The 14,042-nt window shown below is 39.1% G+C and overlaps 3 protein-coding genes across 4 annotated transcripts in view; 2 read left to right on the top strand and 1 right to left on the bottom strand.

The window, feature by feature from the left end:
* Positions 1-400: 400 nt before the first annotated feature.
* LOC111332183 (F-box only protein 3) lies at positions 401-4,915 on the top strand. Its single transcript, XM_022937478.2, has 3 exons — positions 401-891; positions 1,668-2,230; positions 3,895-4,915. The coding sequence occupies exons 1-3, from the start codon at positions 507-509 to the stop codon at positions 4,207-4,209; spliced, it is 1,263 nt and encodes a 420-aa protein (XP_022793213.2). The 5' UTR covers positions 401-506; the 3' UTR covers positions 4,210-4,915.
* A 136-nt stretch (positions 4,916-5,051) lies between these two features.
* On the bottom strand, positions 5,052-9,638 carry LOC111332191 (uncharacterized). 2 transcript variants are annotated; one of them, XM_088727440.1, is made up of 7 exons: positions 9,382-9,638; positions 8,941-9,056; positions 8,373-8,522; positions 7,929-8,054; positions 6,697-6,777; positions 6,207-6,275; positions 5,052-5,807 (listed from the first exon to the last, which is right to left on the bottom strand). In XM_088727440.1, exons 1-7 carry the CDS (start codon positions 9,431-9,433, stop codon positions 5,181-5,183), a joined length of 1,221 nt encoding a protein of 406 aa, XP_088583566.1. In that variant the 5' UTR covers positions 9,434-9,638; the 3' UTR covers positions 5,052-5,180. The 2 variants fall into 2 exon arrangements, with proteins under 2 accessions (XP_088583566.1, XP_022793224.2); XM_022937489.2 differs by having other exon boundaries at positions 8,941-9,062; positions 9,382-9,613.
* Positions 9,639-10,224: 586 nt separating this feature from the next.
* Positions 10,225-14,042, top strand: part of LOC111330287 (uncharacterized) — a 4,549-nt gene continuing 731 nt past the window's right edge. Inside the window, exons 1-3 of the mRNA XM_088726842.1 lie at positions 10,225-11,072; positions 11,666-11,728; positions 12,800-14,042. The exon at positions 12,800-14,042 is cut by the window's right edge and continues 731 nt beyond it. Of these exons, the coding sequence (XP_088582968.1) occupies positions 10,502-11,072; positions 11,666-11,728; positions 12,800-12,987 (822 nt within the window). The 5' untranslated portion in view covers positions 10,225-10,501 and the 3' untranslated portion in view covers positions 12,988-14,042. The remainder of the gene's footprint in view (positions 11,073-11,665; positions 11,729-12,799) is intronic.

The raw sequence follows: 14,042 nt of genomic DNA, 5'->3' as shown, positions 1-14,042 counted from the left end.
AGACTTTTTGAGTGGTACCAATTTTATTAGGCCCCTTCGCGAAAAAAGTTAATATTTATTTCTTATTAACCGAGCGGGGGGTCTGTATGAGAGAATCTTGACCGAGGTCGCGTTGCCAGTACACTGACCGAACGCAGTGAGGTCTTTACCAGCGACCGAGGTCAAGATTCTCCCGGAGCTCCCATACACACCGACGCGCGACCTAGCTTGGTTATATGGCTGTCTTATATGCCAATTTTTTATATCCTTTGTACCTTTTTTTTCCTAGACCGGTCTAGATGCCGGTCTACATGGGAAAATCTTGACCGCTTTCAATATTGATTTCAGCCAATCAAATTCGTGAATTCGGTAGTTCCCAGTCCTTGTGAGACACAGCCATACAATAATCTTACATACGGGACTGCTTTTGAGAGAGCAAGTTACCAAGGGCCCTACTGTATTCTTACAACTACGTATACTTCTTCCCCTCTTTCTCCGCTCGCATGGGCTCATGAGTCGAAGAACACATGGCGGCCAGTTGCTCACACTTTCCTTCTTTGCCTTCTATTCCTTTGGTGAATATTCTGTCCTTCTTGGATTGGAAAGACTTGCTTAGTTGCTCTCAGGTTTGTTCGCGGTTCAATCAAGTTGTCTCCAGTCATCCTGTGTGGAAATCACTGTGTAAGGAGGTATGGTTGGTCGAAGAGTGCCCTCCGGAAAGAACATGGAAGCAGTTATTTGTGGAATGGACAGTGAAATGGGGTCGCTATGAATCTTGCTATGCCTCCATAAGAAAAGCTTGGAACATCATCGAAGACTTTACAAAGTGTCACTGTCCTAGCATTTATGCATCCTTGAACGATGGACTGTCAGAAGAAGAAATTCGTGAAACCGAAGCTAACAAACTGAATGGTGCGTGTGCGTAATATTTTATAATTAAAAGCGGTTTTTTGCAGTGTTTGAAACTCATATTTTCAAAATCAAAAACCAGAACGGATCTTTTTCTTTTGATACACTTTTTGATGAATCTGTTTTGTTTCTGGTCCATTACCGACCTCACAGTGTTTCCTGATATTTTTTTCTCTCTTACTTGTTTTGTTTTCATTTGTGTGTACACAGTCATCCAATAATAATTACAATACAATATAATACAGTGTTCTTTATTTCAAGAGGGTAAATACATGATTAACCCAGTAAAGAGTTTTCTAACACATGGCCCTCTGTAAACCCACCCATCCCACCTAGGGGAGGACATCCATCACACAGTAATCTCGTGTGTGGGAAATTAACGTCTCCTACCCCAACCCTGCAAGAGATGGGACCTCCATTTATTCGTCCCTATCCGAGAAGACTAGAATATCTAACCATTTCTTGATGTTATTGAAAGGCAGCAAATTCTTCTCAATTATTTTAAGACCCTGAGTGTTAGTTTGGCCGGGGCTCGAACCCTCGACCTCCCGCACAACGGTCCAGCGCTCTATCCATTGAGCTAACCAGGAGGCGGTTAATTTTTCATTCAGATCGCAAGTTTTTGTAGAACAGCAACATCTTTAAGAATGAAATTTGATATTGCATGTCCAATTTCTTAATGGCAGCAACAGGCGGTAACCAGTTCTAATTTTCTCTCTCTACTTTCAAACTTATTAACAGACAAAAAAGGTTGACATGAAAACGTATTTTTTCTGCAGGTTGCAAACTCCCAAATGACCTGAGATGTTCAATTCGTATCCACAATGGACAGCAGCTTGTCAGTCCAGGGTTGATTGGTTCCATGGAAATTTCCAGTCACTCTCAAAGTGAATCTCTTCTGGAGCTTGACACAGCTGCTGGAGCACTCCAGCACCGTGATGGGTTACGGAACTGTATTCCAGTTTCCTTTTGTGTGAAGACTGGAAATGGACAATTTATGGCATTGACACATGAAGAAGGTCATAATCCAGGAGATTTGTTTTGGCCGAGCCCTGATCGCAGTGATGACACTTTTGACATTTCTCCAATGAGAATGCACTATTTTTTGAGTGGAAGCAGTTTTGAAACCTGGCTGTGTAAATATGCAGATCAGTTGTCTCAGAACTGCTTTCCAGTTATTAACAAAGAAATTTACAAGTTCTTGTTTTCTACCTCTGCAACAACCCAGGGAATCAAAGTTACCACCACAACTGCATTTGTTCCCGAGCTAAGCAGTGTCAAACCTCCTATGTTTTTCTTCACATACCGCATATCAATTTCCATGGATCCAGAGTGTTCTGAGGTAGGTTACAAATTGTACAAGATAATTTATATAGAATAATTTTCCCTAAAATTCATAGGCATTATATCATGCCTCTGGTGTTGCTTGCCACATGCAAAAATTCTCATGCAAATTTGTCACTTATTAATGCCTTCTATGTAACAGGATTTGAACAAAAACATCTTTCTCTATTTCTTTACTAAGCTCAAAACTCACCATCTTTCTAATTCTATTTAGAAAACATGATGCTATTGAAATTGCTGATCTTAGCAGTATCAGAACACATGTCATATATATGAACTTTGTAATGGGCCTAGCACACCAAAGAGTCTGTGGCTTAGTGATAGAACATCAGGAGCACAGAATCCAAAGGCCTGAGGATTCCTAATGGGGACTCGGAATTTTTCTTTGTCTAGCACTCGTGACAAGACGGAAAACATCTTTCTCCATTTCTTTACCAAACTCAAAACTCACCATCTGTCTCAGCCTATTTTACATAATATTATTTATATAATATTTATCATGTTGACTACAACCACCACAGAGAAGTTCTTATTTTCATTTTGATTACATTACATTTTACAGTCAAACTAAGTGAAGCGTACCCCTCAAGATTACACTAATGAATTGATCATTTGGATATTGAACCCACCAGTCGTTTCAAGAATGCAATAATGAATTGATTATTTGATTATTGAACCTGCTAGCCATTTCACGAATGCAGTAATGGATTGATTATTTGAATATTGAACCCGATAGCCGTATCCGTTTAGAAAAGGCGCGGATCATTGTTCAAATTAGAAGTCCATTTCTGAAGTCCAATAAGATTGTTCTATTTGATGAGGAATCCTGAAAATGAACAAACTGCACTGTAAAAACACTGCGAAAGCAGTCGATCGCAAATATTAACAAAATAAAAAAAGTCTTGCAATGGCTTCACTCGTAAACTATTTTTTTCAACCATGAATAAACACAAGAATTTCTACAAGTTCGTCAAGATGTAAATAGATGAAAAAAGCTCTCGATAACATTCCATTTACAACATTCACAAGAAGTTCTACACAACACTCGAACTCACCTTTCCCGCCATGTCTGACGCCATGTTGAAATAGTTCCGATCCATCATCACGTGTTTGCATAATCCAATCAGAAATGGACTTCTGATTTGAACAATGATCAGCTCCTTTTCAAAACGAATAAGGCTATCAGGTTCAATATTCAAATAATCAATCCATTATTGCATTCTTGAAATGGTTAGCAGATTCCATGTTCAAATATTCAATTCGTTACTATGTTCCTGAAATGATTAGCGGGTTCAATATTCAAATAATCAATTTATTAATGTAATCCTGAGGGGTACGCTTCACGTAGTTTGACTGTAAGAAGCATGTCAACATTTAATGATCATCGGTTATTTCATGCCCCAAAAGCTACACAGTCATCTACAGTGTACACCTAAGTAACATCTTCTGTTACTATAACCCTCTGTGCCCTGACATCAGTATGCATATTCTCCATACGGTTCTCTATACATTTCCTAAGGTGCTGACAAGGAGAATTTGTCCAACAATCAAGAGTTTCTTTAATTGGTGATCATTTCCTTTATTCTTTTTACCCTAATGTTATATGCTGATCATTTTGAGATGTAATAGAGTTAACAGATCTCTGGTCTTTTCACTTTTCAGCTTATGAATAAATGTCAGCTTACAACACGTCACTGGTACATAACTGATGCAAATGGGATCAAAGAAGAGGTTCATGGTAATGGTGTGGTTGGACAGTATCCAGTAATGACCCCAGGGGCACTCCATGAGTACATCAGTTGTACAACATTTTCTACCCCCACAGGGGTCATGGAAGGACATTATGTCTTTAAATATTTAACAAAGGATGGGAGATTTAATGTAAAAATACCTCCACTACATTTCAAGAGCCTACCTTTTATAGTTACTGAGCAGAGATCGTCAAACTTGCCACAAGGCAAGTGTGACAAAGAGTAAAATTTCAGAAAGATTGGAGAGTGAGGAAAATTTTTCATGAAACAGTACAATGAATGAAACAATGATGTTCCAGCTCACATGTTCTTCTTGCAGTTTACCCATTTGTCTCAACTTATGTCAGCTGTGTATTCCATTTATTGAAATTCAAAATTTCAAAAGTTCTGTTATAGTAGAAGAAGATAATCAGAGATAAGCTCACTAGAAATTGGTGTGAACTGGTAACCATTTCTGAATTTGATGTGGAAGGGCAATGAGTGAATGGTAATTGACAGTCATGTAAAATGTTAATGGCATCATTTGAACACTTCAGCAACAGATGCAAGCTTTTACCCCTCTGGTTTATGTTACATATCTGATGAGAGTGACACCAGTATGTTGCGGATAAAGACATTCATTTGTTATACAGGGTCATTATGAAGTTAGTAAAAATGTTTTCTGTGTTGATCTGATAACTATTACAAAATTCGTAGAGATTGAAACATAGAATAGTTAATAAAATATCTGTTTCGCTCAGAAATCATCTTTGGTTCAACTGAAAATATTTGCGACGATGCGGTGGCCAACTAGAAAGCCTTTGCTACTTTGGCCACCACACACATTTTTATAATCTGAACTGTATTTATTTTGTAATCATTTGTTGCAACTTTACTTTTCTATCTATGTTAATTTTATGTAAATAGTGTGAAATAAATGAACCAATGGACTATTTCTGTTATACTCATAATACTGAGTTTTTCGGATTTTAAATCCTAAGTTTTACCTAAAAAATGACAGTTAATGCAACAGCTCGATTTGAAAAGAAAATCTGAAAATAGCGAAAATAACCAATTGCACCACATCGCTCAAACAGAAATAAACGCAAATTTTATTGACTTGGTTGTTACAAAACAGATTGCAGATTTTCAAGTTCAAAGAAAAACATTGCTACGAAATGATTACTCTATAGTGTTTCTTGACTCGAGTTTTTTCACCTAATGAAAGTTGTTAACAGTTTGTGACGGCACGAAGTACATGACGTTATTAGAGAAACTCGTCCCTGGAGTGAAACCAGTATCATCAGCGTGGAAGCCGGGTGGAGGTCGTTCACAAGCGGTCATCATCTTCAAGTATTCCACAGGAACTTGTAAGCATGCTCCAGCGATGTCTTCGGCAGCGTTCGCCTTTGATCCGAGACCCATCTTTGTATACAAATTCCTAAGACGCTTCATATAGGAACATTCGTAGTTGGCGGCGCGCTCTTGTTGACTCGTACAAGAGATTGTCGAAAAAATGTGATCTTCTGCGCAGTTGATTTTCCTATGCTCATTTCTGTTTGTCGTCATCAGTGCATCACTGTTTTTATCAGAATCTTGGGCGACGTCCTCGTCTTTGTTCTTGAGAATGTTTTTATCACATGGTGATGCCGGTTGTTCCTCGAGGCTCGCGCAGGAACTTGCCGAGTAATTCATTGAAGCCATCTCATTTCCCTGGTGGGCTTGCTGACTGGAATCACGACCTTCCTTGTTTTTAGTAGCCGCGTTGTAAATGGATGGAAAGAAGTTAACTGCGCAAGTTTCCAGAGACTCGGTCTGAGTTTTTTCAAAGTTTTCGGATGTCACCTTTAAATCGTGAAAGATGTGATTAAATACATATCAATATGATTGTCTATGTTTCAAAACCATAGTGGGTACTGTGAAAATGACGCCAAACTGAACACGATAAATAATTGTAAGCGAATAGGTCTTGTGCAACGATATTCAAAGTTTGTTGTCGATAAAAAAAATATGCTATTTTAAATGTTTTGAACAAAACAAACGTGGTGATAAATACAACTGGCTATTAGTGATCCATAATTGTTTATTTTTTGTTCTGCTTTCCTGCCCTTTCTGATTTTCTGAAGAAATTCGCGTCACTGGCTCCATACAATTGTAATATTTTGACTAGTCGGAGTGAACAATTTGGTTTGAATTTGATGGAATCCAGTTTAACTTTTAAGACATTACATTTCTATCGCTTACTTTTTGTTCTTTCTCCTCCTCTTGATAAATCTCTGCATCCCAGTTTTCTGACTTCATGGTATCACTTAACTTGGAAAGAAAAATTGTATATTGATAACATGAAATGCAACTAATATCCAACATTTTTCCGGACGGTCTCGAATAAATCCGTACACTCTTGGTCTATACATTTATGCGTGAAAATATGGTCATGATAGTAAAATCACCTGTGAAACGACAACATTTCTTGTGACATTTTGTCTGAAGTATTAAGGGAAAAGAGTATGCGGAGAGGACAATGGAAATAGCGAAGACATGGGAGCCGTTCCTTTTCCTCAATCTTCCCACCGCTCCTCGCGCGCTTTCCTTTCCCCTCTGTCCACACCTCCAGGGCCGGCTGTCTCAACATAGGCGTTTGTGTTAGAGAAAGTGCCAAATGTATAACGCTACTGAAATTAACAATGAAAGTTATTGAATAAAACCAAGACCAATGTATAGCACATCTATCTACCTTCAGGGAGTTACTCTCGGCAGGAGGAGATTCTTGAACTTGGGCATCAAAATTAGTGGTTTTCAATTCCCTGATTTTTTCCTGGAAATAACCATTTGACAGAGAGAAATCTTATGGGAAGTAAGTTATAATCAGAAGATAATCAAAGGCAGAAATTCAATTACTCTAGGCAATAGGAAATAAGAGAAGGGGAAAGAAAATCAAGATGTTGGATCATATATCAACTTCGCTAAATTGAATTTAGCGAAATGGAAGTCTGCCTCTCAGATCAGAGTCGTTAAAAAGTCGGTCAGTTCGTCGGTCGTTCAGAGACCCAGTCAGCCAGCCAGCCAGTAGTCATTTAGTCAATCATTGAGCCCACCAGCTAGTCAGTCAGCCAGTCAGTCAGCCAGTCAGTCAGCCAGTCAGTCAGCCAGTCAGTCAGCCAGTCAGCCAGTCAGTCAGCCAGTCAGCCAGTCAGTCAGCCAGTCAGTCAGCCAGTCAGTCAGCCAGTCAGTCAGCCAGTCAGCCAGTCAGTCAGTCAGTCAGCCAGTCAGTCAGCCAGTCAGTCAGCCAGTCAGTCAGCCAGTCAGTCAGCCAGTCAGTCAGCCAGTCAGTCAGCCAGTCAGTCAGTCAGTCAGCCAGTCAGCCAGCCAGTCAGCCAGTCAGTCAGCCAGTCAGTCAGCCAGTCAGTCAGCCAGTCAGCCAGTCAGTCAGTCAGTCAGCCAGTCAGTCAGCCAGTCAGTCAGCCAGTCAGTCAGCCAGTCAGTCAGCCAGTCAGTCAGCCAGTCAGTCAGCCAGTCAGTCAGCCAGTCAGTCAGCCAGTCAGTCAGCCAGTCAGTCAGCCAGTCAGTCAGCCAGTCAGTCAGCCAGTCAGTCAGCCAGTCAGCCAGTCAGCCAGTCAGCCAGTCAGCCAGTCAGCCAGTCAGCCAGTCAGCCAGTCAGTCAGTCAGCCAGTCAGTCAGTCAGCCAGTCAGTCAGTCAGTCAGTCAGCCAGTCAGTCAGCCAGTCAGTCAGCCAGTCAGTCAGCCAGTCAGCCAGTCAGCCAGTCAGTCAGCCAGTCAGTCAGCCAGTCAGTCAGCCAGTCAGTCAGCCAGTCAGTCAGCCAGTCAGTTAGCCAGTCAGTCAGTCAGCCAGTCAGTCAGCCAGTTAGTTAGCCAGCTATTCACTTTAGTTTTTCAATCAGTCAGTCCGTCATCCACTTAGTCACTCATTCTCTCAGTGGTACAATTCAATCAATCAAACTTACTGACCTCAAGCTTGTGAATCTTGGAGTTCTTTTTCTGGATCTTTTCCAAGAACTCTTCAGCAACTTTCTCCTTCGCCTTTTTGATTTCTCTATTGGATCGTGATAGCTTTTCCATCTGTTTATTGAAGTTCTGTTTCCAACAAAGTAATTAGGTCTTCAGTCAGGCAGATGTTGAATTAGTTGTCACAGATATACAAAACACTTTTTCCTTCGTCATGTAAATTCAGCTGTTCCACAGGTTATATTAGTGAAGAGACAGGTATAAAGTGGTACTGGAAGATGGGCGCTGCAAGCCCTCTGCTTCCATAACCGTTACCCATTCCGAGAAAATCTCTTTTGCTGCATTACTCACACGGCATCCTAAAGTGTTCATGGTCCACTGCCACGAATGAATTCACGGCTAATTTAAAATATGATGGAAACTATGCCTATGGATCATTAAACTTACAGCTATCTTTTGATTTGCTTCCTCCAGTTTTTTCTTTGTTTCGTTTAGTTCTCTTTGCAACATGTTAAGCTGTTCAAATGGATTCTTTTCCAACTTGACCAAGAGCGCTTTCTTCTGTCTTTCCAAATTCTTAACTTTTCCATTGAGAACCTGAAAGGTGTACATGAGTATTGAGAGGCATTAGAGAGTTTTACACCCTAAAATAAATGCTTTTACAAAGTTTAATACATATACTGACAAATGTCTTTAAATTTGCATAATGAACCAGTAGGATGGCGACGATCGGTATACTGAGTGAAGTTACTCTTTATTAACTTAATATGTCTCAGTTCTCTCGACGAGTTACCTAAGCGAGTGACAGGGTTTGCTGTGATTGGTATTCACTGTTCTCTGGTGGACTCAAGTTTAGGTTTTACCATTCATCGTTATTTAAAAGGGATTTATTATGGTTTTTTTTTTCCTCGCATTACACTGCGAGTTTTCTTGAGGGAGTGACGTAATACCGCGGCTACACTTAATGAAGTAGGAGGTTAAGAAACTGATGTAATTTAAACTCGTTGCATTTTACCTTTATTTCTTGCTGCTGTTCAGCCTTAGATTTCTCATGGAAAAAATTCTCCTGGGCTAACTGCGCTTCCAACTTTCGAATACTGGTCACAAGGTCTTCCTTAGAAACACTCAGATCTGCAGCTAGTGATAAATTTTAATCAATGTGAAAAAGTTCACCTTGAGAAAGATTTGCGATGCTAAGGTTAAAAGGTACGTACAGCTGGACAAGCGAACTCTAAACTTGTTTTGAATATTCTGTCATAAATTTCAAAAGGCCACCATGCATCTTCAACTGGACGAGTATATAGGAAAAGGTCCCAGACTAAACAGGAGATCCAACTTCCATATGAAACGAGTTAACATAAGAATAAATGTATTTACTCTAGCCCCATCACTTTTTAAACAACCTGGTCCAGTAAATGCTAAACGAGAAAAGAAGAAAAAAAGTGCTAGAGAATACCTCCCGAGTTGTTTTGTTGTCTCTTAAAATTCTTGCGGTTTCTTGCAGCCATTACGGTTTGAATGTAATATCTTCAGGATTTTCTGTTAATCACAGATTTCTAGAAGATAAATATTTTCTCTCTTTCAGTCCCACTCGTGTTGTACCTTTTCTGGGAACTTGCTCAACGTTCAAATATTTTGATAGGCGACTTAACGGTAAAATTACGTCATAGTCAACGTGACAATGAACCATATGACGATTGACGCAAACCCCAAATCGCTCTGCGCGCGCTAACCCGAGAACAAGCCTAGCCTACGTGTAAAGGCTGATAGTTTCTAAAGAAACTGTTTGGGGCTGCGTCGGTGGGGGTAACGAAGTAATTAATGGAGCTACGTTCCCTCCCCGTTTTTCTTGGGGGGGTGGGTACGGCTACACGTAGGCTAGAACAAGCCATCCTCGTTTCCAGGGTGCAACGTGCTTCCACTTGTCTTTATTATCACAAAGCTTTTCTTAATTTGCAGTGGGTCCTGCCAGATAAAAGAGACAGTGAGCTCAGGGGAGAAGAATACGATAGTGGGGACCGGAGAACCGTGATTTGATTTGAGTTCATAGCCCCCTTCTAAGATGTAAATAATCATGTGATCAAGCCCCATCCCTTTTCCCCTTCTCCATCTCCATATTCTTCATCGTCCTCTCTTTCATTTCAGATGCGTCAGTTGCTGAGTGATTTAGTAACAGTACTGAAGCCTCCTTGTAAACACTTCAATCAGTTCTGTCTTGCTCCAGTTTCTGGCGTCCAATCCAAAGCAAAAATTTCTCTTCGGGTTCCATATCTCCGTGCGTCATTTTGTGACGTCATTCGAGGGTGCTGCATGGTTGACACAAAAATTGGATGTAAAATTGTTGACGTTGTTGTTTGACGTGAAAGAGGCTACGAAGTCAGCTGGTGAATCTAGCTCCGAGATTTTGGACACAAGCATTGTGAAATTAACTGGGAAAGTTTTTTATCGCTGCCCTAGATGTCTAACTTGACCCAGAGAGCGATAGGAACGAAAGTAACGAGCCACCTCGTTAATTAGTAATAATTTGCGTTCGGAATTTGTTTACACGAACACCTTCGTTACGCTAGAGAATCGTCATGGATGAATTCGAAACAATAAATCTCGACACCAAAGAGTGCAAGATCTGTGGACAACAGACAGAGGAAGAATTGATTTCGTGTATTTTGCGCGAGAAATTTCCTCGGTCAGGAGGAAACACTACTGAGAATGAGTCTTTGAAAGTAAACGAGGCCACCTTTGCTCATCGGATCTGTCTGGAAAGATGGGACACTATCATGAAGAACACGTTCTATCCTCAGCCGAAGAAAACGTGGAAAGATCGGCTCAAAGGCTTTATTAGCGCGGGAGAGGCCTCAATAGAAACTTGGACTCCGGTTACTGCTTGTCATTCGACTGATACTTCGAACGATCGAAATCGGACGATGTCAACAACAACAACAACAAAGTCCTTCTCAACGGCCTCGAACTGCTCTGTTTTCAGCAAGAGCAAAGAAGCTTATCGAGTGGCAGAAGTCCGAAGCAAACAAGGACAATGGCGAACTAGTAAAGTTCGAATTTGTTCTGTGGACTCGGAAGAAGAACAGCAACGTTCAGCGTCTCCCATTGCGAGTGAACAAAGCAAGTCCATTTGGCACACAACATCGACATGTGGGTATAATCACGTTGAATTATTAAAATTCTGTGGTTATTATTTGAAGCTTGATTACTAACCTCAACTTCAAACGGTGATTAGTAGACGAATGCCTTTAATTTCTTTCGATTTGACCAATTACTTTCCCCCATACGTAAATTGTACACATGTAAAATGATTTGCCTCTCTTCAACTCACAAGAGATTGTGCTGGGTAAACATATCTTACATTGGTTATCAGTTACCATCAATTTTCTGTTGTTAGCTCCTTTGGGTGGTCAAAAGTTAAAATAAAAGACCTGCTCTCCATTAAGGCCCCACCAAATGGGAATCATTTCCAGTGTAACTGACACACAATTTAAGGTGATTCCTTTGTGAAATAAATTGAACGAAGATATTTCAACCCATTAACCCATAGCAGTTCTTTAAGTTGTTTTAAATGTCCCTTAATATCAGTACATTGCTGAGTAGAAAGTCCATGAGGAGATAGAAAATATCAGATAGGAGATATTGTTTGATCTGATCCCAAATGATAAGAAATGTATGACAGACAGAAATGAGAATTGCTTTTCAGATCATGAAAGTGAAAGAGTTGAATTATCATGTGTTAGTGTTTCAGTGTGATTTGAATGAACTGAAGGAGGCGTTGGAGGATCTAAAAAGGAGAATAAATGGTAAGTGATGTGATGCTGACTTTTTGTGAATGAATGAATGAAAAACTTTATTTATGTGTGAAATCGATCTAGCCGAGGGTAAGAAACCCTCTACAAATAGGGGACACCTAAACTCAATACGATAAGTTAAAATTCAACTAATTTAACCATTTACAATAGATAAAATTTAAACATGTCATTAACATTAAGAACTAAAAGTTTAAAATACCTTGTTTAATACTCGTTATTGGAATGCAATTTTGAGTGACTCTGAAATAGATCTTTTTTACACAATCAGTTCACCACTGCTTAGTTCACCTTAAAACTTCCATAAAACTTCTCATTTTAATTCTTCTTTCTACTGATATTTTATAAAAATCCCTGCATACTTAATATAGAAAATCTTATTTGATAAAGATAACATTCCTACAGAGGATTATTGTTGTCATAATGAGATTGATACAAAGAAGGCACTACTGACAATTTTAAAAATGTGCAGGAGTCACATTGTGGAATATGTGATTTTATTATCCAAATGTGCTTCATAGAGTACAAATAGCATTTGAGACAAGTACATATATCAAATATCCGCGAAATTCACCCACTCTGAAATAACAATTTGGCCTGTTGGTTATTATAAATCTCTTATTAAGCATTTTGTTTTGTAGTATTGCTGAGTATTTTTACTTGTTGTTTGCATTTTGACTCACCCTACAGGCTCGTCAATTTATAAAAATAATCAGCGATACTACACAACAAAACATCTAATAAGATATATATGCACAGCAGTTACTGCAGTCAAATAGATTTTCTATAGTGTAACTTTAAAGTTCAGTCAGATCCAAAAGTGCTTTTCCTGAAAAATTGGATTTGCTGAAATCATTAATGGTCTTTGTCTTTTTAAGTTTGCATTCCAATACTCATTTTAATTGAAATCAAATATTCAATAAATTATGTAGTGTCATTTTGGAAAATCTGATCACCACAGCAGAAAGAAAAAACAAAAAAATTAACAGTGTAGTCATTTAGTCAGTTGTTGATAAAATTGTTTGTAATTCTGTTTTTGAAACAAATTATGTTCTTCTCTCACAGAGGTGTCATCAGATCTGGTAATGCAGCTAGAGGAAAAAGATAGTCTTCTTCAACAGAAACACACCATGGAGACCACAGTGGGTCAACTTATCAGTCTTCAGTCTAATGTCAAGACAGCAAGTTCACAGAATGCATCAAAATCTATGAACCCCACCCACAACCAGCACAGTACCCTGTCTTGCAAATGACACCCTATTTGTGTTACTTTTTCATGGTCTACGTATGTGGTAGTTATTTCTTTAGGGTGTAAGAAACTTGTTGCAGCAGTGGCCTTAACAACAGAACCATCTGTCTAATCCGAAAACCTTACTACAGCCACTGTTCCCTTGAAAGGAACATACATGTTAGACTTTCTCAAAGTTGTTCACTTGGTTCTCTGTTCTGGTGTGGTAGGATCAGCTCGGCTCGCACGTCATGCTCACTATCACGCTACGCGCTCAAAAGCACGACGTGAGCAAGTCTACCTACATGTTTACATCCTGGGGGTCTATCCCCTTGGTTCTTGCTGAAGGCCATTTCACATGAAATCTGATTTGTCACCTTTTATAGAAGTTGTGAAACAGTCGGGGAAACGTAATTGAAAAAGACCCACTCAGTCTTAATCTTAACCCCTTAACTCCTATGAGTGACCAAGACATAATTTCTCCTCACAATATCAAGACAATATCAAGTAGACAAGTGATAAGAATAAAGACAAATATTAATCAGGGGATTTTTAGTTGATCCAGTGGGCCAAATTCTCAAAACTAACACCATAAGAATTGTATGACAGAAAATAAGAAGAATTACTTATGAGATCAGGAGATTATAGGGTTAAATTGACTGCTCAAGTCAGTCACTTCTGAGAAATAAACAACTCTGCAAGTTTATGAGAAGGTGTGATGGGCTTCTCCTGAAATGAAACAGCTTGTTGTTCCTTTGGACAACCTTTTCATTTTGTTAGAGAAGTTTTATGTGATTAGTATTTAGGATGTATAGAGATAATTATAACCAAAGATTTTTAGTACGCCTTTACAAACTAAGTTTTTGCCACATTTTTTTTCTGTTTTTTTTTTTCTTTTTACAGTGAGCCTTACTTCCATGTATGGTTTTATTTCCATAAAGAAAATGAGGTTTGAATGATTGATGACCTCTAAAGCAGTTCTTTCAAGTTTAGTTTTTGCTAAAAACATGCAAAAAGAGTTAGATGTAAATTGTAATCTGATCAAATCTTAGTTTTAATTTATTTTACCAGAGTTGACTT

Source organism: Stylophora pistillata, chromosome 7 (assembly GCF_964205215.1).
Source record: "Stylophora pistillata chromosome 7, jaStyPist1.2, whole genome shotgun sequence".
In the NCBI taxonomy this organism is placed as follows: domain Eukaryota; kingdom Metazoa; phylum Cnidaria; class Anthozoa; order Scleractinia; family Pocilloporidae; genus Stylophora; species Stylophora pistillata.
This window is presented reverse-complemented; position numbering and strand designations above follow the sequence as displayed.

Coding starts and splice junctions, on each gene's coding strand:
- LOC111332183 (XM_022937478.2), top strand. CDS start 507: ATGGCGGCCAGTTGCTCACACTTTCCTTCTTTGCCTTCTATTCCTTTG. Junction 892..1,667: donor CGAAGCTAACAAACTGAATG/GTGCGTGTGCGT, acceptor TTTTTTCTGCAG/GTTGCAAACTCCCAAATGAC. Junction 2,231..3,894: donor TGGATCCAGAGTGTTCTGAG/GTAGGTTACAAA, acceptor TTCACTTTTCAG/CTTATGAATAAATGTCAGCT.
- LOC111332191 (XM_022937489.2), bottom strand. CDS start 9,433: ATGGCTGCAAGAAACCGCAAGAATTTTAAGAGACAACAAAACAACTCG. Junction 8,055..8,372: donor AAGCAAATCAAAAGATAGCT/GTAAGTTTAATG, acceptor TGTTGGAAACAG/AACTTCAATAAACAGATGGA. Junction 6,276..6,696: donor CCGAGAGTAACTCCCTGAAG/GTAGATAGATGT, acceptor TTTCTTTCCAAG/TTAAGTGATACCATGAAGTC.